Source organism: Amphiura filiformis, chromosome 1 (assembly GCF_039555335.1).
Source record: "Amphiura filiformis chromosome 1, Afil_fr2py, whole genome shotgun sequence".
NCBI classification, from domain to species: Eukaryota; Metazoa; Echinodermata; class Ophiuroidea; order Amphilepidida; family Amphiuridae; genus Amphiura; species Amphiura filiformis.
Genome location: NC_092628.1, coordinates 75,630,309 through 75,656,184, shown reverse-complemented (window position 1 = coordinate 75,656,184; position 25,876 = coordinate 75,630,309). Strand labels below are relative to the sequence as shown.

General features: G+C 36.3%; 1 protein-coding gene across 1 annotated transcript in view; it reads right to left on the bottom strand.

Moving 5' to 3' along the window:
• Window positions 1-18,390: 18,390 nt before the first annotated feature.
• LOC140153427 (uncharacterized) overlaps window positions 18,391-25,876 on the bottom strand; it is a 250,788-nt gene continuing 243,302 nt past the window's right edge. The window contains 2 exon segments of the mRNA XM_072176184.1: window positions 18,391-24,110; window positions 25,084-25,170. Coding sequence (XP_072032285.1) covers window positions 22,674-24,110; window positions 25,084-25,170 — 1,524 coding nt within the window. The 3' untranslated portion in view covers window positions 18,391-22,673.

The window sequence follows — 25,876 nt, the reverse complement described above, 5'->3', positions numbered from 1 at the left end:
AGTGTAAAATGTGCGTGAAGATCGTATTCATCGGTACCTCAATTTGGTGCGTCAAGTATCTCATCAAACACTGTTTAAACCAATCAATAATCCTATTGCTGACGAGGATAATAAGCTTCTACCTATTTCTATAGTATAGAATCCTTAAATAGTTCTTGTATTTGTTTGCTTTGGCTAAATCCTGTTCAAGTGTTGGATAACAAAGCATTGCATTTTGTCTAGATATGTATAACCAACAATTAACAATGAGAGGATATTCCTGAACCTCGTTGACCATGTTGACTTGGGGATGATTTGAAATGACCGCCAATTATGACTGTTTGGTATTTATAATACCAGAAATGTGGAAAAAGAGACACATGTAGAACCGAAAAAAGGTACAATTTTGTTGAAGGAACAGAGTTCAACAAACCATAACCCCGCTTCTGGATATCGTTTGAAGTCAAATGATATACATGTACCATTTTAAAGCTTATGGTATATATTTTCTAAACACGAAATAAAACAAAATTGACCGGACCGACTTCCCGGCTGATTCGTGGTGTCCAGTCACTATGGTGAAGTATTTGTCCGTTTTCCACAATCATGCATACTAATTACTATTGCATAGGTAATGTCATATTAATGTAGTGTCTACGAAGGCCTGCCGGTTACACCAAAAGTTTATTCAAAAGTTCCCACATTTTCTCAAAATTTCATAAAGTTATTCAAAGTTTCTCAAAGTTGCTTAACATTTTTTCAAAATTGCCTGAAGTTGCTGAAAACTCGCTCAAAAGTTTTCAAAATTTATCAAATTGCTTCACCCTGCGCACAAACTGTGTAAATCGGGCGTATTTTTGTACAAAGTTGCAGAAAATTTGTGACCAGGCAATGTCGGGCAGCTTTGCGAACTTTTATGAACTTTTACGTAACATTATAAAATGCTGCGAAATTTCAGACGTTTTTGGAGAATTTTGCCAACTTTGGACAACTTCTCTTATGAAGGGGGACAAACCTCCTTCACCAAATTCCGACCAACCGTTACTCTTAATCGCTCCAAGTGATATGATACCAATCCAACCTATGTATCTCCTAACTCCTTGCCTCTTATATTCATCAAGAGAGGAATCAAGATTAGCATATAGACGAATCCAAATACACGCATTCCTACACCTGACTAGCAGCCTTTAGTTGGGTCCCCGTCGGCTACAATGCATCCAAAATGTGAAATGATTCGGCCTTGGCGGAAATTTTAAACTGCATTCTATCACCCGTTTTACACCTTCCGCGAAAACACAGGTAGACAAAAGAGTGATTAAAGTTTACAACACAATGCAGTTCCCTTCGGCAAAACACACGGCTTCTACATGGTCTATTCGCTGTAGAAGTGACATAATAATCGGATTAACTACACGAGGTATCTATGCATTGAATATCATTCTGATCACTCGCACCTGTACGATAAGTATCTTTGAAAAAAGCGGTATTGTATTCAATCTATGATTGCAGACATAGTACACAGGTGATGAGTGCAACCTGCTTGTAAGTTGCAGTGCTTGTACCAGAATATCTTGATTATCAGGCTTAAGAAAACCACCGAAAATACAGGAAAAAAAACTAAACAAAACTGATCAATAATCATCACTTCTCTGAAAAAATGCTAACAATCATAAACTTATAGGCCTATATTTACCAAAAAAATGGGGGGGTCTTTAATACTTTCCAACAAATTATCTATAGAAACATAGAACTATAGAAACCTGCGGAATTACCTCTATTGTATATATTATTCTATTAACCCTCCTCGTCCTTGCATCTTCTCTAGGTGTTACGCGGCTTTTATTTGCACAATGGGGCGCTCAAATACCAGGTTGGTGCTAGCGGGGACCCGAAAATGGCCGACCAAATCCTGATCATGACTTGGCTCGTTGGATTCGTCTATTGTCTGTCTTGATATTAGCAAAGGCTACAGGACTGTATCTTCTACCATTCACCGAAAGTCGTCCATAATGAGACAAGATCCAGCGAAAAGCCGTTAATGCAGGTATTCCTAAGGGACCCTTCCATTGCCCCCCTCTCTTCATTACCTCTATTGTCGTAGATGAAATTACACATTGATTTGTGAACCAATCCATCCTCTATCTTCTTACGCAGAAATGAGCTTTATAAAGTCGAGAGAAGATAGAGAATCATCTCAAAGCTTTAAACTAGACCACCCCATGAAAGGTACCAGTTGGTGCTGTCAACTGCAAGTCTGTCACAATCGCGAATTGGAAAGATGACCCGAGTTGTGATTGAAATAGCCACTTCTTCAGAACAACTCAAGAGGAGGCAGAAAACGCTGTCATAATTGGTTATTTACTAACAGCAATCAGCTATGGTAAAACAAGATGGGCACATACTGCCAACGTCTCGGACTCCTTCGTTGATATTTCCCTTACTTTGATAGATTGAGGTGTTATATACAAATACAAATTGTATGGTTCGATCCAAATAATCGAATATGCAATTTCTTCGTGGATTGGCGCAACGCCTACCTCTCTGTCACAACTTGATGAAATCCAGAGAGGCGGGTCATTCATAGCATAGGTATCTGCGTGGATTGCCTAACAAGTGGTAGAGTTGGGAGGTTAAAAAGTCTTTAGGTTTAACACAAAAGATGTTACAACAGGTTTCCATGGGTGTCCCAGCAACTTTTGATCCAACTTGGTCATAATCTGCAGGCATATTCTGTAGCTTTCTCTCAGCATTACCTTAATGGATTCCTGATCTTAATGCCAGCATTAGGCTTCAAATTAAAAAAATATATATGATCAAACACTCCGATTTTAATCAGCGATATCTATGTGTTTTGCTGCTTCCAGTCACTCTTTCGTTAGAGAATGAATTTGTAGAAAACCTTCTGATAATTACAAACACTCGCTGAGCAGCAAGACCTTCCCTCTAAGCTTTTAATCCGATGAATTGGAAGACATTCTTTGATGTATTACTGAGCTCAATCATCTGAAATTACTGGAGCGTGAGCCACCCAGGCTGGTGGCTCAGCATTGTATTTTATTAACAGAAGGTTTTCTCCAAATTCATTTCCTAATGTGTTCTCATTTTATACCGATGGGATTATTTTGGAGCATGACGGCATGTCCTAATCATAAATATGGGACACGATATATGAACAAGAGCACCAATGGCGCTGTGGCTCTACGCTTTTTTTGTGGGAAAGCAATTGTTCTTGGAGTCGAATGCGCAACAGGTTGGTAGCTGTATGGAAAGGTTGGGTAGGTCGGCCAATTTTTTAAAACCATCAGTTTGAAAAAATTCCCCACAAATATTCAATACGGTCCTTGAAACTCGATGCGGGGGTCAATCTTCCTCCGCCGCATTAGTATTTTTTGCCGCATTACTATTAGTTGCAAAATCTGAAAATAATTCATTATTGTGCAAATTACTACTGAACCAGCAAGAATAATTTGTTCTGCAAAATTTTAAAATCCCCTTTTTTTAGTATTTTTAGTTTTCAACAACTATAGAAAGCCTTGGCAACTATTAGAATTCATCTAAATTGACCTCAGACGACCCCAAAATGACCTCCCAAAATTTGGCTCTAAATGGTGACCTCAGATGACCCCGAAATGACCTTCCAAAAATTTGACTTCAAATGTTGACTGTACCCACCAAGTTTCATGCCCATACGACAGTTTTAGTAATTTGACCTCAGGTGACCCCTGGCTGACTCCGAAATGAGCTTCCAAAAATTTGACTCTAAATGTTGACTGTACGCACCAAGTTTCATGCACATACAACAGTTTTTAGTAATTTGACCTCAGATGACCCCAAAATACCCTCCCAAAAATTTGGTTCTAAATGTTGACTGTAGTGTACCCACCAAGTTTCATGCCCATACGACAGTTTTTGCTAATTTGACTTCAGATGACCCCTGGATGACCTCTGGTGACCGTGACCCACTAACCAATACAAACTTGTTCTGTACGACCCCACAAAATTAGGCTCCAAATGTTGGCCGTACCCACCAATGCCCATTCAACATTTTTAGCAATTTTACCTCAGATGACCCCTGGGTGACACCGGTTGATCCTGAAATGACCTTCCAAAAATTTGACTCCAAATGTTGACTGTACCCACCAAGTTTCATGCCCATATGACAGTTTTTGCTAATTTTACCTCAGATGACCCTGGATGACCTCAGGTGTCCTTGACCCACTAACCAATACAAACTTGTTCTGCCTGGGGTCAAGATGCACCCATCAAGTTCGAGGAACATGCGACCCCACAAAATTTGGCTCCAAATGTTGACTGTATCCAGTTTCATGTTCATACAACAGTTTTAGTAATATGACCTCAGATGACCCCTGGGTGACCCCAAAATGACCTTCCCAAAATTTTGATTCCAAATGTTGACTGTACCCACCAAGTTTCATGTCCATACGACAGTTTTAGTAATTTGACCTCAGATGACCCCTGATGACCCCAAAATGACCTTCCCAAAATTTGACTCCAAATGTTGACTGTACCCACCAAGTTTCATGCCCATACGACAGTGTTTAGTAATTTGACCTCAGATGACCCCTAGGTGACCCCGGATGACCTCAAAATGACCTTCCCAAAATTTGACTCCAAAGGTTGACTGTACCCACCTAGTTTCATGCCCATGCGACAATTTTTAGTATCTTCCCAAAATTTGACTTTAAATGTTGACTGTACCCACCAAGTTTCATGCCCATACAAGTTTTTAGTAATTCTCCGATGACCCCTGGGTGACCCCGGATGACCTTCCCAAAATTTGACTCCAAATGTTGACTGTAACCAGTTTCATGCCCCTACAACAGTTTTTGCAAATTTGACCTCAGATGACCCCTGGATGACCTCAGGTGACCTTGACCCGCTAACCAATACAAACTTATGCTGGGGTCAAGATGCACCTAGTACCAGGGATCTATACGCCCGTCTATACGATGATTTTGTTTTTTGGGTGGATCACCGCATTTTACACATAAAATACACGTAACCCACACACAACGCAATTGAATAACAGACCGGTACTGCACAGTGCCGCTGGTTACCAGTTGTTCTCATTTATGTAATCAGCAATTGGAGCCTACAAAATCTGGTGCATTTATAGTGTACGGTACTAACATGTGATATCGGGAATTGACACAAATTTTACGGTAACAAAATCAGTCATAGGCCTACCCAGAAAGGATAAAATTCGAATTGAGAAAATATTGTATGTGACATGGTGTACTAAAGATGCATCCACCCACCAAGTTTGAGGAACATGCTCGCCCTACTATAACTATGCTACTATTGCTAGTCTGAGGTGCTCTGACGAAAACACTCCGATCGCCATGCAATCTAAGTTTTGTAGGCCAGTGGGACAACGGAATCACTACGTGAACGAGCTACTACTACAATAGTCTCTGAGAAAAGAGGCAGACACAGACAAACAAACAGATAGTGAATTAAATAGTGATGATCAGTTGAGTTGTAGCAACTACAAATTTCGAACGTTTGTCAGGGGGTCAAACCCCCACCATTTATATTTCCCCCACACTTTTTTTATCAAAAATTGATCCCCCACCCTTATGCAGTGTTTGTGACCAAAGCTTACAGCATTACTTATCAAATTCGGAAGACTGAACATCGTCGGCGCTATCGCCGTTTCATACAGTCACTTCCGGGTCCATTTTAGCACTATCTGCGCCATCAATCCATTTCAGAATCCGAATTGATGCAGAATTTATCCTCATCTATCAAACACTCATGATTTTCTTATTCATCTGAAACATCTTTCGAAAAGATACGACTTTAGATTGTTTACAGCATTACTTTATCAAATTCGGAAGACTGAACATCGGCGCGCCGTTTCATACAGTCACTTCCGGGTCCATTTTTATCATTATCTGCGCCATCAATCCATTTCAGAATCCGAATTGATGCAGAATTTATCCTCATCTATCAAACACTCGTGATTTTCTTATTCATCTGAAACATTTGCGATACGACTTTAGATTGTTTACAGCATTACTTTATCAAATTCGGAAGACTGAACATCGGCGCGCCGTTTCATACAGTCACTTCCGGGTCCATTTTATCATTATCTGCGCCATCAATCCATTTCAGAATCCGAATTGATGCAGAATTTATCCTCATCTATCAAACACTCGTGATTTTCTTATTCATCTGAAACATTTGCGACATATTAAATGTTGGCAAAACTGCATCACTGCAACTGCATCGAAAAGATACGACTTTAGATTGTTTATCATAAACACATGGGCAAATTGTAAAGGGCTGAGATACCTGTGAGATCCTGAATTCATGAAAACGTCAGTCTATACTCTCTACACGGCCGCTGTGGTTCGGATCGCTCCACTTCTAGTGTGAGCGAGCGGGCCAAAGCAGCTGATGTAGAGACTGAAAATTATATTCATTCATAAAACTCACGGCGCGTCGATTCTTCTACGGGTGACGTCGTATGAATTGAAAACATCAGCAAATTAATTTTTTTTTTTTTTTTTCCAGATTTATGAAGAAAATATGAATGTTTTTCAACAGATCATCAAATTACTTTATTATATTTTTTTTCCATTGGTAGCGTTACCCACACGCTTTATAATTATATATTGCGCTTTTTTTTAGAAACCCACCCTTTATTCCATAAAATTGTAATTTTTACAGATTTTCAGAATTCCGAACCCACGCTGTAGAAAGCGGTGCCAGACAAACAATGATAATGAATAGCCAGATGTGACCTTCGCTGTCGAGAGCGTTGTTTTCAGGGTTGTCAAACCCGCGATTTGGTAACCCAATTAGGTGACTTTTGAAGATTTTCCCGGGACAATTTCCTGCCCCATAGAATGCAAAGGGTAAAGAAAAAAATTGGGCGACTTTTCGATTATTTGACCTGCGATTCGGGCTGAATTTTTTTGGCAACCCTGGTTATTTAGCGTTAATTTAACTAAATTACTACGCCGCTGGTCTCTAAATATTTTGAAGTGTTGTCCCATGGTAACAAAACTCCCGAGAACTCAATAAACAATCTGGACAAAGGAATCATCCAATCACGTTTCTGTCCATGTGAGATCACCGCAAAATTCATGATAAAAGGTCACTTTCCCAAAGAAAAATAGTGCAATCCGTCAATTCCCGCCATGATCTCACAACTTAAATTACTCAGACCAAAATAATCTCTAGCGCATACAGGGAACCAAGCAAAACGATAGAAATGACTTGTTTCTCATGACGACTTTTGACTTTTCTCACTTCAAAATAAGTACTTTCCCCACCCCAAATTCACTTCTAAAGGAGTGCAATCGATTGCTAAATAACTAAGCAAACCTTGGAACGTAATTTCAAAGCCAAATATCATAAACAAAAGAAACCTTAGCATAAAAAGCAAGAACGCAAGTGGCCAAAATATGTAGCAAAAATACAGTCCTCACTGACTGCAATGACTCAGGCTCACCTAGCTACGCTAAGAGCCAAAAATGACGTGACAAAACCTTTAGTCGTCAATATCACAGTACATTCTGGACATTTGGATAGCAGTCAATATCGCCATGGTGTAAACCTACAGGTGTAAACCCAATAGCTACTACCACTGTGGAAAGATGGTACATGAATAAAAATGTCGAGAGATTTGAAGTGCGTGCTGGTAGAGTTAGAGGAGCATTATTAAAACCAAAAGGTATTATAATGTAATGCAATACAAAATAATATAAATACTATATTTATATTATAATATAATACTATGCAAAACGATATATAACATAAAGGTTTATAGAAAATTGCCAGAAAACGTTTAAATTTGAAGGTTCTCATGTTTATGAAACGCGTTTAAATTTGCTGCAAAACAATGTGTTATCATGGTTATGTGCCCCCCAAAAAAAAACCAAAATCCATAATATTGGTTAAAAGTTATACATTTTGTCATCAGACATAAGTTTTCACTTGTTTGTACATGGAATATTCTGGAATAAAGTGAACAAGAAATTCATATCTAGTAATGTCTAGAAATTTCTGGAACCTAATGGAATCGAATAGAATGGTCATGATTAGTAGTAAGTAGTAAGTGCTGGCGCTGTGCCAATAATCATGGTACAGTACAGTACACAATTAATCTGATTGGTTTGTGTTGAGGTAATGTAATATAAATATAGAAATTATGTAAACAGATTAATGATTGTGATTGGCTTGTGGTAATCTAATGTGCTATTTTTGGAAGTGCTGTAATTGACCATAAATAGTTAAGATTATTCTAGAATGTTAAGAAATGGTATATAAGGCCTGGATTGGAATGACACATCAGACTTGAGTTGTAAGAGGGAACTCTGTGAAACTTATGTTAGCCAGTAGAGGTACAAAGTTACTATTAGTGTGTGAAGTCTTCAAACCTCCGTTCGCGGGTTCTTGTGTGTGTTGGAGAGAATTAAATACGCCAAAGGCGGTAGTGAAAGCCAATAGTGCTTCATTGTTTGTCGACTCAAAGAAGGGGTAGACTGCAATATCTCCATCAACTAGCTGTGGTATTTTGCTGGACTAGCACAGTGTGTTATCTGCCTGTCAAGTGAAGCAGACAGCTTGCTCAAGAGATCTCCAAGAGAGAGGAGCTTATGGTCAACAGAGAAGACTATTTGGAGAACACTAGCATAGCAGCTAGTATAGTGAAAATTTGGTCATCAGGACTTTGGACTGAGACTGTGGTAAACCAGGGGTTTACCTTGGATAGACAGGATCTTGGACATTGCCGGATCTTGGATCAAGAACCGAGACCATCAACGGAATCTCATCAGAATGTCAGCGAATTAAGATCTCCAGGCTTGGTTAAGTAAACATAGGTAAAGAAATTCTTTGTAGTAATTTTAAGATTAATTCTTGTATGATATTGCATTGTTATTTGATTGACAGCCATACTGCACTAATTAATAAAATTTAAAAGTTGTTATATAATAAACACAAATACTGAACCATGGAGCAAAACCATCAAAAGAAGACTAAACTGGGCAGGTCATCTATACAGACTCCTAGATGAAACTCCAGCACGTCAAGCCCTAGCTGAATTCCAACATAAAACCAGTTCAACTTTCCTGATAAAACTAAGTGCCCTGTCGGGCGACCCTAACCAACGTGGGTAGTGCAAATCCAGAAAGAAGTAGATCAACAAACTCTGACACAGACCAAAGATAGAATAGAGGACAGTAGTAGTGTGCGCAATGGCAACATAGCTGAAAGCGCAGACAATGATGATATAATAAACAGTGTGTTTACTGTGGCATGAACTCGGAAGCAGGTGATTTTGGCCTGGGTCATTTTAGTGACCATAACAAATGTAACATAAATTATGGTGTTTAAAGCCATAATATTATAACATTTTCTGATGAGGACGCCCCTCAATATTTGTCAAAATTCTGTTTTTTTACACGATGGTTATGTACTTTAGTAAACTAACATACCCCGCAAAAATCAAGACTTCCAAGTGCTGTAGTTTTGTCAAAATCCGAGATTTTGAATAAACCGCAGGGACTTTCGTTTTATTATTATTATTCGTATGATGGCAATATTAGTCGAACGCGTACACGATGTGCATAACATAGTACGTACATGGCGTGCAGGCAGTGACAACATATGTGACGTCCCAGGTCAAAACCAGACTCTTTTGGGCAGGATCGTAAATAGAGAAATAGCCAAAAATCTGCCCGGGGTTGATTTTTTCACAATTTGGGTTTGTTGCAAATTCGTTATGTTATTAATGTTTAAAATATTGTCTGATAGTTTCAGATCGGAATATAACTGGGATCTTGTATTTTTGAGACATTTTTCAAGGTAATTCCTACTCTCAACATTGTCAATAATATTTTTATCTCAATATCCAATTTTGTAATACCATAACTTACAAACTCAATATCTTCGCTTAGAAATGTCCCGATTTCATTGGGGAAAACGGCGTTGTGGAGCATAATTATATCTCTTTATTTAAGGTATGTAAAAACCTCAGAATTGATAACCTGCCCAAAAGTGTCTGGTTTTGACATGGACGTCATATATCAAAAGAACAGACATGACTCGCATTCCAGTGAGTGGCTGACATTGGCGACATATGCAATGGTATTAAATAGCAAAATATGAAAAATATAATTATATTTCTTGTGGAAATGTTAGAATATGGCTTTAATAAAACCTATAAATGTAACAAGCACCAACCCTAATCCTAAAACATAGGACAATCACCAGTGTGGGTCAGTGTGGAACTGGACCGTCTTTATTGAAATGGTTGGATATTTTTCTAGACAAAAAGAAAAACAGCTATGACCTACATGTAGTACTAGTATTGTGTGTGGAAACAAACACGGCAATAAACAAACTCAAACCAATAATACTTGCTTTATATCATTTTATTCATTTAAGATAAGTATCAACTTCTTAATTACATGATGCTGACTGGTGCATTTATTAATGACACAAACGATACTGGGCCCCATGTTTTAATTAATGTACATGTACAGTTTGCAGTGGAACAAATAAGTATCAATGTTATACTTAAAAGGATTCTTTGCATACAGTGGTCAAACTGTATCCAAATAAAGCTAGCATGTCCATAAATAGTGGTAGCATTTCAGGTTTCTAATTTGGTATAGAGATAAAAAATAGGAAAAAAGGAGAGAATTCCACAAGCTTGCACTAAATAGCGCAATTTCTGCATGGAATTGGGTCCCTTAAACTTGGCATTTGTACATCATGTCAAATGGATATTTTGATATGTTTTTAGGGGGGAGTTAGAGAAGTTGATTTGGCTACCTTCAACCTTGCACTCTTCCTGATGCTGCCAATACTTAATATGCTTTATTATTTGGAACTACATAACATACAAAGCATTAATGAGTGTGATCAGAAAACAATGATTACTATCCAAACCATAAGAACCCCCCGGTATTTGCTGAAATAAGAAAACATTGATGGTATTATACATCTAGTTAATTGGTTTCATGGGGCATTTCAACAACTTTGTATAAAACTTACCTGGTTTAACCAGTTACATGAAAATAAAAAAATCAGGGTATATCAGTTAACAAAGCTAACAAAGTCTAACTTGGTTTTAGATTAGTGAGTGACACATTTAGACAAGTATGTGAACTGCTTCATCCAGTTTGGTGCAATGACCTATATTTGTAAACATGATTTGGGAATCACCCTTTGAACCAGATTCAAAAAGATGGTTTGATTGATTAGTAGTACCCTCATAAGAGACTTAAGTAGATTTGTTTGTCATTCACAAGACATTGCATCTAATATTTTATATCAGTTGTCTTTCAACTTAGATCTTGAATTTAAAACTAAACAGATAAGTTTCATGCCTGTCAAGTAGACTTGCCATGAAGGCTTACGATTTGAGAATGGGTATGCAACACTAAAGAAAAAGAAAAGACCTGGGAAACATACTGTATCCATAGTAACAGTTGTGTATGGAGTCAAATGATCATTAATAAGGTAGACTAAGGGAAATTGAAAATTGTGTCCAATTAAAAAAAAAGTTTTGAAATATTAAGACAAGAAATTGAACCTAACTTTTAATATTGACCGATGTTTCCCATGTCTGTAGGTGACATAAACCTGCTGATCAATGGTCACACATCTACTGCCAACCTCACCAGTACAAGGGACACTTTGCAGGATAGGTATGTTGGTGTATTACATTAACTGCTCAAATACCATCTTATTCAATCTGATAATATTCGTAATTTGTCACTTCACAAGTAAACACATACAGGAAGACCCTTGTGCATCTGTTTTGAAATGGTATACAAATTTTGAGTCATCAGTCCTGTGTAAATACTGTATCGTAATTTGTTTTCATAAAATCATCATCTGGGTTTTAAAGCATGATAAAACTCAAGCTCAAAGAACCAAATTAGTGTCTGATTTCTGGATTTTGTTGAAAAATGCCGGAGGTACATGTACACATTTTTCCTTTATGAGTGACAATCCATACGGGCCACAAATATGATGATAATGAAAAACATGTCTGAAACAGTTTTATCATTACAGGACATTGGTGTCTCAATTATATACCTACATGCAATTTACATGTGCATATGGGTCTCTGTGAAAACTTTTTTGTTTTGATTTTCTTATTTTTATAAAAACTGAAAGCTCTTTGATTTAATACATTTTTCAAAATCAAGGGTGGCCATAATAAACAAATACTTTTATAAACTGTAGGCTAAGTTACAAACATTCAGTTGACACGTACATGATTTTTCAGCAGCAGTTGTTAGGATATAATGCTGAGATTCAGTGTTTGAGGATTCAGATCTCACCTGGGACAATATCCTCATGCCCAGTATAGGAACTTTAATTTGACAACTTCTGCAAATTTCACAATCTTGTTCAAAACCTGGGCTGTAGTGTGAATGCAACATCATGGATCTTCTGAGAGATTGTCTGAATTCATAATAATTGAGATTTGGTAAAATATCTGTTGAAATGCAATGATTAAATTTCTAAAGAATTATCTCACAATCTAGGTTGTTCTACATGACTTGGGTATACCACTAATAGTAAAAGCAATTTCATCAGTAGAGATAGGGATAGTCCTCTGGGAGCGCTTATGGCATGCAATATAAAGGAACTTTTTTTATGGCACTGTACTTTGGGATGAGCATCTGTTTTTAAAACCCTGCATCTCAGCTCTTCATATCATTGTCTGAAGAGATCAGACAAGTTTCAAATCCTTTGAATAAAATAACTGAGTGGAGAAAACATTTGATGACATAGCTTGTACATGAGTTTACATATCTAATATGGGAAATTAATTAACCATCCTGCATCCTTCCTGGGCTATTCTATTTGAAATCCACAACCCTCTGTGGAAGATTACACCACTCATTTTTAACATCTCAGCACTGCATGTTTAATCCTGAGGAATTTCAAATCCTTCCAGTCTTTGAAAATTGTTAGATCCAAAATACCTCAAACTGATGGATTTGATTCCAATTTCAAAATCTTCCACATGATTGTTGTGGACTTCAATAGAATACCCAGTAATTATTGGTTACATGTATGCTCACAATTAAACATCATCACTCTCAAAATAAAACATTGGGTATTCACTCATTTATGTTATTCAAATTGACACAGTACCTAGATATTGTATATACCGTCCTTGAGTCAGAATATCTTCTGAGCTTGTATTAAAGATATCATCAGTACACAATTCAAATTATAAATTTAAGTATCAGAATAAGCTTTTACTGAGAGCAGGTTTTATCTGCAACTGCAATTCTGAATTCAAATAATGGCAGTGGCATATGGTCACTATCAATGTGATCTTACATGCAAATTAGCTATGCAACCACAGTGCTCTGGCAAGTAATATGAGGATGGCAACATGATTTGGTGACAAAAAGGAGTAGAAGACCTCAGCTTTCAGCACCATAACTGTATATTTGTGTCTTATTAAAGGGGTATTTTGTGACTTTATCACCTTCTTTTTAGGGTATGGTTCAATAGATATCCACAAAAACAGCTTATTTCCAAAATCCCATTAGATTTGGACATTGCATTTGTGAGTTATGCATAATTACATGCATTACGGCACATATAGGCTACTGTGTTGTAATATTCAAAATGTAAGATATGTTTGTCAAACGACCAAATCTGCAAGAAATTTGAAGCACACAAACATTATGTATGTAGTGCCCCCACGTCTGTAACAAATTGTAGGATTTAATTCAAAATGTTGCCATGTCTTTATACATGTTCAAATGTAAATATGGTACATCAATATGCACACAAGACAAAGTTGATGACTCTGACTCAAGTAAGTTAAAAACACAGCTTCATGCACTTTTTGTCATAAATGCCCATCTGATTTGTATTAACCACTCCTTACTTATTTCTTGTATACATATGCATAGTACAATGTGTATCACACTTCAAAATATAACCATCATCTGTAATCAATACATATCATGAATATATAATTGTGTGTTATGGTAATTCTCTATGTTCTTTATGCCCAGATATTTTACATACATACATACAATATACATACATACAACAGAATACGTATACAGGTGTAGAATAAATTAGGACACCTTGTTTCATTTGAAGAGTTTCTGGCTTGTATCATTTATAGGAGTAGAGTTGGTATTAATAATGCTTGATATTTTTACAACAAAATTGTGTAAGCTTCATGCAATACATACCGGTAATGTTATTGATGGTAGTGCATATCCTTAACCACAAGTAGATGTAAATTTCTATCACACAATATGCATGATAGTCAGTGACACAGAAATTATGCAGTGCCTACGCAAATCCTTCACAAAGCAAACTGCAAAGCATGCTACTTTGTAATATGAGCAAGTTTATGCTCGCCTGATATATGCAAATCAAGTCCAATAAGCCTTTTTGAAAAATGCAGTTTGAAAAATGCAGTTTGAGTAAAACATTTTGAATTTAACAGAAAATTTAAAATGCTTTACTCAAAGTAAACATTGTCCTCCTATTGTGTCTGCCATTCTGCAGAAAGGCTTATGCCATAGTTACATCTATAGGTCATAACCTGAATCTTCTCATCTAAGAAGCTTACACACATTTTGATTAGGAATTCCTGTCCTGAAATCATTCAATTACCAGTATGTTTGTTGCCACTGTTACCAGTCTTACCAAACTTTGCGACCCTATCATTTATTTCAAACATGATACAGCATCCCGTCTTTTCAATTAAGCCCTACCATTTTTATACAATTTAAAATCACCATTCCATAAATTAAATAAATTACAGTCCCTCCACCAAGTGCAAATTAGTTCTATGCCTAACATACTATATAATTAAAATAATAATAATAATAGTTTTTATATGGTTAAATTTCTATGAGTAGTACTACAATACAATCAAATTAGAATACAACAAATTAGAAGGTAACTGCAAGATGGTCACAAAATGGAGGGTACTGGTTAATTATATGTCAATGAATCTACTCAGGTTAGCAAAATTTCATACATGCCATGCTGACTACAACTTCAACAGGTACAAGGGGCAGTCAATTCGATTTCATTACAAGTCACCAAAATTTGACACAATTACATGATTTTGGTAACATGTTAAAAGTTGGTCTCTTCCAACATGTATATCCTTCTTTTCTTTGTTGTCTCTGGATATCTGGCAGACTAACCCCTTACTTATCAAAATCTTCATTTGTATGGCCTTATTCACAGATAACCATGACACCAGTGATGGCTAGAGCTCATCTCTCAGATCTTATGTTTATATCCTGCTAACTCTTGAAACATTCTGTCACAAAGCATGCACATGGATCCCATTAAAATGATTGAAGGTGCTGCACTCCAATTGATATAACTGTCAGTTCATTTGCAGCACAACGCCACATAGCTCTGCCATTAAGGCTGTGATCACATAGAAGTATACTGTATACGGTATTCGCTATATGAAATACGCTCATTCGATCAGGCTGAGTTCACATAGTATACTCCTATGTGAACTCAGCCTGATCGAATGAGCATATATCATATAGCGAATACCGTATACCATATACAGTATACTTCTATGTGATCAAAGCCTAACAAACAGTTTAACTCTACTACATATGTGAGAATAGAATGAGAATGTAAGTCTCATGCAATCAGACACATAATTTCTGATTGACACACTTCCAATGACAGATAAGCAATAAGCATGGCTCAAATCTTGGAAACTACAGTATTACCCTTGAAACCACCTTGCAATCACCTACTAGGAGAATACATACTAAGAAATACTTTGGCTTGGTATAGAACTGATCTGCAAAACCTGAATTCAATATATAGTGCTGTGATGAATATGAGTACATTGCAATATTTATAAATAAAAATTAGCAAAATTATAAATAATAATAATTGATGCATTTTGGTTTCCTATAATTTACCCAGTATTCAATATATGTTTAATTGGCTTATAACAATAAAATAAAATAATAAAAAGCCCTTATAAAATAAAATAATAAAAAGTCCTTATAACATGTTAAAATAAGCATGTATTAACAAAATATGGCAGAGAGTATAATATTAGCATATGCAAAAGCATGATTAAATTAAAACAATTAAAATAACATGATTAATACACTACAATTTAAAGCAACACACTATGTTATAAATACTTCAATCCTTAACCATACACAGCCATTTTGACATAACTCCTACAGAATCCCCTCTGAACCATGTGTTTTAGGGTTATGGTTAAGGTTTGGGAAGGGGTTTGTTTTCATACCACTAAACCTCATAATATCAGTTTTTGAACAATATGTCCAGGCCAGAATTTTGACATTTAGGAGGGAGCTCCAAAGTTGAGAAAACCATAGCTGATGTCATACCTAAAACTTGTATTGTTCTTTAACCATATTCCTGGCCCCTCATTATTATTAAAAAATTTAGGCTCTGCGTGCTAGAATAATGACTGTGTATAGCTATGGTGACTTGATAGTATATCAAATTATTACAAAACAATAAAAGCAGTAAATAAAACAGTATAAAAGTAATTAAACTACAAATAGGGCAGTTTTCAATTATAAATAAACAACTTCCTTTCACATGCCAATTTCTATTTTGTACACCAGATGGAAGAGGCAGGCAGGTAAGGCAGCTTGAGCAAGTACAAAACACATTGAGATCACCTGTGTTTGTGATGGTTTTGTACCAAGTTTACCAGCTCTCAGCTGTACTATGCACAAGTTGTGATACCCTCTTTCAAGTGTAGAAACCATCATAACCCACAGAATATTTCAACAATGTTATCTTCAAGTCACAAGATAGTTTGTTGAACAAGACTGAGCAATCCCCATGCTTATTGGGCTAATGTGTGCACACTAAGCAATCCATATGTATATTTTGTCTACATTTGGAAACTACCCTATGAAAGAAAATTTAAAACAAATAACATACAGCAATGATGCATATAAACTACAAAATACAGGTTATTTTAGTACTATAAAATAAATGCAGGTAAACAAATGGATAATCACACACTTTTGATATTTTCTAACAAATATCAAACTCTACTGTTACAAAAATCCTTACAGCTAAGAGCATTTGTGCATAAATTAAACTCAGCAAAGCAATATCTAAAGAAAATCTGCCTTTCAAATAAAAAACGCTTCATATATAAAAAAGAAAACATAATATAATGGGTTGTGTATTTTCTTTTCATTTGGGTTGAATAATTCTTAAATGATCTGATTATAGATGATGTTGTTTAATGCCATTTAAAATGAATACCGTTAGTAGTTATAATCAATTTATTGATAATTTTGAATACAGTAATTGGTTATAGATTCATTGGAATTTGTAATAATGTGATTTCAGTCTTTGCAACAGGGAGATGCTGCTTCAGAAAAAGACATCACAAATTGAGGCAAATACCCAGGTAAATAATTCACAAATATATGAAAACGGTACAAAATATTTACAAATCAACATTTTCATTACTATGATATGAGGTGGCAGGTCTTCATTAGCAACATAATCATAAGCCAATGTGGAAAAATAATTTATATGAATCCTACAAATAATACATTATATACAAACAAAACCCATTGATAACTAATAGGTGGAGATGGGCAGGGTTTTCATAATGGTTTATATCATTAACTTTCAGCACCTGTGCATAATTGATTTCTTCTTTCAAAACTCTCACTACATACATTATTTGAATGAATGGCTTTTTACTTCAGCTAATATTCACCTGAAAATGTGAAATCAACATCTGGCATGTTCAGTAATTGTGATGTGTCATAGTCATAATCAGTGGCATGGCCAAAGGGGGCAGGGGGCTAGTGCCCTCCATTACTGATGGTCCATCGCATTGAGACTGAGGTATATTTCGTTACATGCCACTAAAATTATCTGATTGATGGTCTGTTTAAAGGCAAATTTATTTCAATTTGGTTCAATTTAGCATAAAAATTGCAAAATTTTACGAGCAAATTTCGGAGGACACCCTTTCAAAACATGGAAGCAAAATTTAGGCTGTGGTACATTTGCTATGTTTTGGTCCCCTCTATTCTCGGAAAGTTGGCTATGCCACTGGTCATAATCTCTGTCATAAGTAGCACATATACATTCACATAAACACAATATTACGATAAAATTTAAGTTCAACTGCTGGACTTTGTATGACTCAATAATAAATCACTGCCATAGATTGAGTAATCTGGAATGGATTTCACAATGCTTTCATTCAACCTATTGTTTCCTATGGCATCTCACTGTAAATGTATGAGTAGTCTGTGTCCATCATAGCTTCATGATGGATTCCTATTTCTTACGTGTCACTCCCAACTGGTGACCCAGGACATGCTGGGGAATTCTGATATCTATATCGGCTAATCCCTTTAGAAGTGACCGGATATGCGAAATATGTCACTGTAAACGCTACCCTCATAGTGACTGCTACAGTATATGATACAACTATTGGATGAATTTCAAGATATGATGCATGTTAAGCATGTATGTTACCCATCCCAGATCACTCAAATGACCAGCAGTCTTTATCAATTTTAACATTATACATACACAATACATAGGGTTATTTACTACAATGTGGTCTTAAAATAAACAAATATTAATGTAACAAAAAATCACAACAATGTTAAACATAGAATCACACATTTACAATGCATTTCGATAAAAATAAATTGACAGGTTTTATACATTGTTTACAAACAATACATACACATGCATAGTTTCATTGGTTGTTATGATACTCAAATTTCACACATGTACATTATACATAACATGGGCTGTTCATTTTTTGTGTTAAAGATGAAGTTCTTGACAAGAGCTTTCACACCTACACATATCACACTTCTTTTCATCATACAAGATTATTAAACAGTACTTAAAAGACTTTTAAAGTTTGTAAAGACATGACTAATATTCTTTTGGCATTTTTTGTCTTGCATCAGCATTTCATGACTTAAAAAATTATGTTACATGTGTAAATTTGTAACATATTTAATCTCAAATATACAAATAATAGCCAATTTATCTTGCTTTATTTTCATAATATTTCCAATAAATTTGAGTACTTTTTACAAATTTTTAAAAGTAGGCTGAAATCAGCCTATAGATTTCACTTCTAAAATGCAATACAGTACTTTACAGGATACGTCCAAATTGCAGATATAACAAATACCTTAGTTCATAACTTTCTGTACTTTTTACACATATTTCTTTACCCCATCAATAATATTAATATTTAAAGTGTGCAAGTTTTACGGTAATTCTTTACATTAATTTAAAGTCATTCCTTGCAAGTTGATCTCATGATTTACAACTGCAATGATCCACAAACATTTACAAAACTTGTTTCTGTACAGAGTTTCTTGCTGGTATAATTGATCCAGCATTCTTAAAAGTTGAATTAGTTTCACAACATTTTTAATGTCTGTCATTGTAGCTGTTTTGAAAAGGGCAAAAATACATTTCATGAAATTTATCTTTGTTTGGTCTTTCATAACAACACATAGTCTCCATAATACAAATAATGACCTGTGTTACACATGGGTGTATTTTCATGCAACCACATCACTATATATCACATTAACCCCCTGCACACTACTTGCCTATCTAACATTGCCTCTGATTGGTCAATTACATGATATCTTCACTTGAATCACCAATCACAATGGAACTTTGCAAATAATTCACCCCAATATTTTTGTGTGGTGAAATTATTCTAACAATGATGCTGATTGGGCCAATTAATAATGAAAACTTCTTTTTGACCAATTGGCAGGTAGTTATCATGAGGTTAAGATGGCATATCATCTTCCTGCTAAAATTCATTGGATGAATTTGACATGTTAAGTATATGATCCTCATGATTTTCTTGAACCATGGCAGGTTGTCTCAGAAAATGTAGGATATGTTAACTATCACTGAAATCTTTGGGCAGGCAAACAGTTTATAGTGTATTTAAACATCTATGTGTATCTAGGAACATTGTTTTGCATACATTCCTTTAATTTTTACAAGGTTCATTCACATTTTGCCTTTGTCACACCACATTCAGGTCAGTACTTGTGTCACATAATTTCATCCATGGAAGCTCTTATTCATCACTATACATGAGCCACACAAACTATAAACACAAGTGCTTCTACTTTACACCAGCAAGTGCATAGACATGTGATTTTCCTGCAGCAAGAAGTTGGTCACACAATTTTTGACTAGATAAATCACCATTCAGTAAGACTTTAGAAACCCAACCAGGGGAGCCGAGTGGCCAAAAATGATGGTGATTTTGCATTACAGAATACCTGTGCCTAAATCCGCCAGAGCCACACCCTGGGCATACCGCTGACTGTCAATCAAAGTTAGCCTGAATGTTTGCTGCTTTAATTCTTGCAATAAATTTCAAGCCTCATTTGATTTCTTGAACTAGCAAATCCCATGACTCAGGACGGAGTAACTCGTAATAGCCCAACGTTGCAGGTTTTTGCATAAATGGGGCACATGCTCCCTAAAACAGGCCTGAATATGCCATTGATATCAGCAAAGTCCAATCTTTTGACCGGTAGTCTAATAAAAAGTAATGCATGTTGTGTGAACAGTTGCTGCTAGAAAACCACTTGAATTTGCATTTAAGTGTACACGGATGGGCAATGGCATTAACATTGTGAATTTCCCTCAACATGAAGAAAGACAAACGTGGAAGGCACTCCCTGCCTATATCTACATCGTAAAAGGTCAAAGGTTATCCTGTATATAAAAAAGCTCCACGTATTACATATTCACAAATAATACCATAGGCTTTGATTCAACCCAGATCCAAATTCAAAAAGACTTGCAACTCATTTGATTCAATTAAACACACAAAATTTCACAAAAGGGTCTCTGAAAGGACTCACTTTAATCAAGGCTATAGACACTTGCATTCAACTATACATGAGTGAGTCACATGTTTTAATTTGAGATGGCAAAAAGTAATAGACTAATCTTTACTTTCCATTTTTTATGCAACACTATAATCTTGTTATATCTGAACCATATGATTGAATTTTGATAGATGTTTCAGTAAAATGTTCAACTTACAATGTGTAATTAGACAGTGTATCTGAAATATACTTGACTGTATTACATTGGTTATAGTAGGTACTAAGACCTTTTATTGTATGTCATGTTTTGTGGAAATATAATTCAAACCTATCAAAGCAAAGGAACAGTGAATGTGTGTTTAAGTTTAGTTGCCAGTCTTTGTAAATTTGGACTCAAAGTTGAATTTTTCACAGGCATACTGACTTAGATTACAAACGGCTTCACTAGACAGATACACAGAGCACACACGTTTATCATGTAATCACAGAAAACTTGGTCCCAATAAAAACAAGCTTTCTGCTTAGAATTCTTATGAGTATAAAAAATGCCAGCTTGATTCAATCTTATTCACATATATACAAAGGTTATACGAAGGAGTTCAGATGTAAAAGTGATGTACACCAATCAGAAAACATATCATGTCAGTGGCTTTAAAACTAGGCAATTCCACTTGAAATACATACACCCCCCTATGGAAGACACAACGGCAATCTTCCACATTGGGAGTGTGTATTTCAAATAGGATTACCTGAATGAGTGACTCTATTTGAAATCTACACCCCCTGTGTGGGAGATTACGGTCATATCTTCCATAGGGGGTGTATGGAATTTTAGTGTAACAGCCCACTGAATTGGTAATGCTCATGCAAACTTAAGAAGCTGCACGGTAAACTCCCAAACATGAAGTTGAATTTCTCTTGCCATGTACTCTTATGCATACAGAGTTACCATGTTTGCATATAGGAGCCTTGCCAACTCTTTGACGTCAGCAAGGCAGGAAGTAAAACAAAGTAGAGCTCTGAATTCTTTGCACAGGGCATGCATATGCATTACCATACTCAGTACAATGAGTTTAAAAGATTTCTTGATAAGAACAAGTGACACGCCAACTGATATCCTCAAATCGGGTTTTGGACGTCTCTTTCCAACTAATGAATTTCCTGAAAAAAGATGCCATTTCCTGCAGTGAGTAAGTAACCGTTCACTAAAATCCTCATTGCCTCTCTCGCATGACATACATAGCATATTTCCTAGACAGCGTAACTCCATTTTACATCTGAACACTTCACAGTTATATATGGCAAACAGTAATTACTTATGGTGATTAGACATTAAAATGTTCCTTTGAAAGGACAATACATCAGTGTATGCACTTATGCAACAGTGTTAAACAAAGTAATATAAAACAAAATGTCCTGTAATCCAGATAAAAGTTACATTTGATACATTTTGGATGATTGATACAATGAAAGAATTGGATACACTATCATCCAAAATTCTTCAGACATGGAAACTCACATATGTCATTTCTGATCTTCAGACAAAGTGGATCATATTGTGTCAAAGCAATACTATATGGATATTATCATTAATGTTTGTTTGTATACACATCTAAAGAATTTTGGATGCAATGGTAGTTGTACACAATTACTGTATAATGTGGTGTGATTACATCTTTTGACAACTGAATTCATAGAGGGGTAACAATGTCATGATTTGCATTCAAGATTATCACTGAGAAAGAACTGTGGATTATTAATTGTTTACTAATTTGACTACAAGATATGTACAAATCTCTCACATTATACACTTGTTTGTAGATATAGGTGTGCTGGGCCACCTTTAGGGAACTTGTTGCGAAGCTTTCCTGGTTTTCGCACATGTTGGTGATCTCGCCTATCAGAGTTATTGATCAGTCCTTTCATGTTCCTCTCGGTATTATTAAGTCCTTTCATTTCACGTCTTTCAGTGCTATTTGTTGAGGGCGCCCTTTGCTTCGAGTTGGTTGATTTCTCATTATCATTCTCTTGATTTACAGAGCCGTTGACTTGCGGTTGCTTTCGGTTGTCAACTTTTGAGGATATGTGATTTGCGGTGTTTTTGTTGGAATTAACAGAAGCTAAGTCCTCCATGGAATGAGCACTTGTTGGGGTGCTCTCGCCTTCAGAATGCACAGCCTTATGGGAATCATTAATAATGGGGTCAGAGGTCATTTGTTTGTTTGTTGGTGCAGTTCTTTGCTCCTCTGAAGTATCGCTAAGCTCGTCGCTAGTATCATTGTCATTATTATTGTTACGCTGTGTTCCAACTTTATTTCTTCTGGCGGCCATGTTGACTTTTGCAAACATTGAATTCTGAGCTGATACTACCGCTGCTGCTGCCTCTGCTTCCGGTAAAAGCGATGTTGGGTTGCTAGGTGTCGCCGGTTTGCTCTCTTTACTAGCGGAGCTACTCACTGAGATTGCATCCAGTGATGACACAGAACCAGCAGGAGTAGGCTGTTTCTGTGGTGATGACATCCCGTCTGATCCGGCACCACTAGACTTTGAATCCATCAGCGGTGGACCATCCGTAATCAGATCAGTTAGTGATATATTATCCGTGCTCTTCTCACCCTCTGAATTCTCCTCCAATGGTCCTCCAAGCAAATCCAACAGCAAACTTGAATTGCTAGGACCAACAGGTGGAGGAGGAGGTGGAGGAGCCGGTTCTGATAGATCTAGCAAATTCATCACACTCACATTGCCAGAATCTCTATTCACAAGTCCCAAACCAGGATCTGGCATCTCAACATCTAAATCTGCTCCACAGCGTGCACACAACAATTCTTTCTGACTATTAGGTCCCAATGCTAAAGTCTGTGTTCCCTTATCCTGCAAGATAACATTGGAAGCATTATTCTTGCTAGATTCCTTGCTTCGATGTCTTGACATTGGCATCATACGCTCCATCTCCTTCTTTTCATCTTCATCCCTCCTTTGCATCGCCTGTGCAATGATATTTGCAGGGACATTACAATACACTCTACTAGCCAAATAGCCATTGCTAGACTGTGCACTAGAGGAGCCTAGTAAGGGTTGGTTGGGGTCTGGGATGGAAGTACTGTTGGAGCCTCCAGTGTTGCTACTGCCTACACCACCGCTGAATGTTGAGCTACGCTTCATGTTGCTGCTGCTGCTGCCGCCGCCTTGAATTTCACCCATGATTTGATGAACATAGTACTGCAGCTCATGAGGTAACTAGAAAGAAAGAAAAATATGAAAGAATTGTTTATTATATAGAAAATAGAGACAAAATTCCATTTAACAAATTGACTTTTACCAAGGCAAAAAAAAATTGCTGTATTGCCCCTTAACTAACCAACCCGATTTTTGCTATATTATGGGTCAGCATTTTTTTTTGATAAAAGAAGTTTCATCCAAAAAAATCATTAAAAACCACTATTGCTTTGCTAAAATGTCAAAATTTTATCAAATATTTAATCAGATTTGTCATTTTTCTTGTTGAAACCAACCGGAATAGAAAATACAACCAACATTGTGTTTTCCTCTCTTTTACAGTTTAAAAACATAATTATTGATCTCTCATTTGCAGTTTAAAATTGGTGAATTGGTTATATGAAAATCAAAAATAACAAAGAAAAACAACCATCTGACCCTATCCAACATTTTCATGGAAGGGCACCGCAACAATATTCTTGAAATCCACAAATTTAAGGCCAGTTAGAATAGATAGCTGTTGTGAATTGATCAAAACGTGGTATCCTGTGAATAGTAATGACCTCTGGTGAAAATGGTTGTCGTTATTTTGAAGCAGGCCTGACGAAGAATTCAAATATCACAGTTACACTTTTGTAGGGCTTGAGTTTCTTGCGTTATGATGAAGAGTGTAAAAACAAAACATCTTCATAAAAAAATAACACATATCTCAAGCACCACAATACATTAAGCAATTTTTACAATTGCATGTTTTGCATTCCGCGCTCCATACCCGTTCAAATCTTCAGGCTGTAACTTTTCATTAATCCCCTAATCTAGACAATGGAAATTAATTTTTTTTGGAGTTGAACGACCATGGCTACATGTACCTCTGACATGTCTTAAAAGCTTTCGTTATTGAACCCCGCCTTGTTTCCAAATCTTCAATGTTGTTGATATTTTCTTTCTGTAGCATAACAGGGTAAAGAATTTGTTCTAATAGTATAATACTTACAGCGCTGACTTTATGTTGCATATAGGCTCCAGAGGGAGTGCATTGAAGTAGTTGAACAGCCAACTCACAGTCTTTCTTGTATCGATTCTAAAAATAAACATATCAAAGATAAAGATTAGTATAATACATTCATCCCTTTGTGATGGAATTGTTTGATAAATGCGAGTCACAAGCGAATACAAAGAAAATGGTGGTGACCGTCATCATTGTTTGCGAACAGGCAGCTAGAGGGAGAAATACATTTATTTTTCAAGGATGTGCTGAAATTATCAGCACACAACTTTGGAGGCTTTTAATAAATACAAGGATTTATTATACGAGACTTACATAATTCTCAAGGCGCTATTTGTGATGCGCAATTTAAATGCAGCTATATAACACAACAAGGTGAACCGGATAAGACGGGACAGGAATATATGGGAAGAGGTCCGATTTTAGAATGCAGGAGGCAAACCGGAGAACCCTGGGAAAAACTGCAAGGCTGGTTATGGATTGGACCCCAGCTTCCTTATGGCATTGTGGGAATCGAATTAAACCTGGGCTGCAGTGGTGAGAGCTGGGAGCTGCAACCATTAAACCAAGCAGTATTCCCTGGCAGGGTTGGCATTTTAAGGGGTCAGGGGTCCATGAACCCTTATTTTGTGCTTGAACCCTTCAAATTTACAATGTTTTGTGTAGGAAAAGATAGCTGAGCCCCTATATTTGCTATTTTGGACCCCTTATATTTGTGCCACAACAACATGCTCTGCGTTCAGTGGCATCCTCATCATTTTCACCATATTATACGATGTTT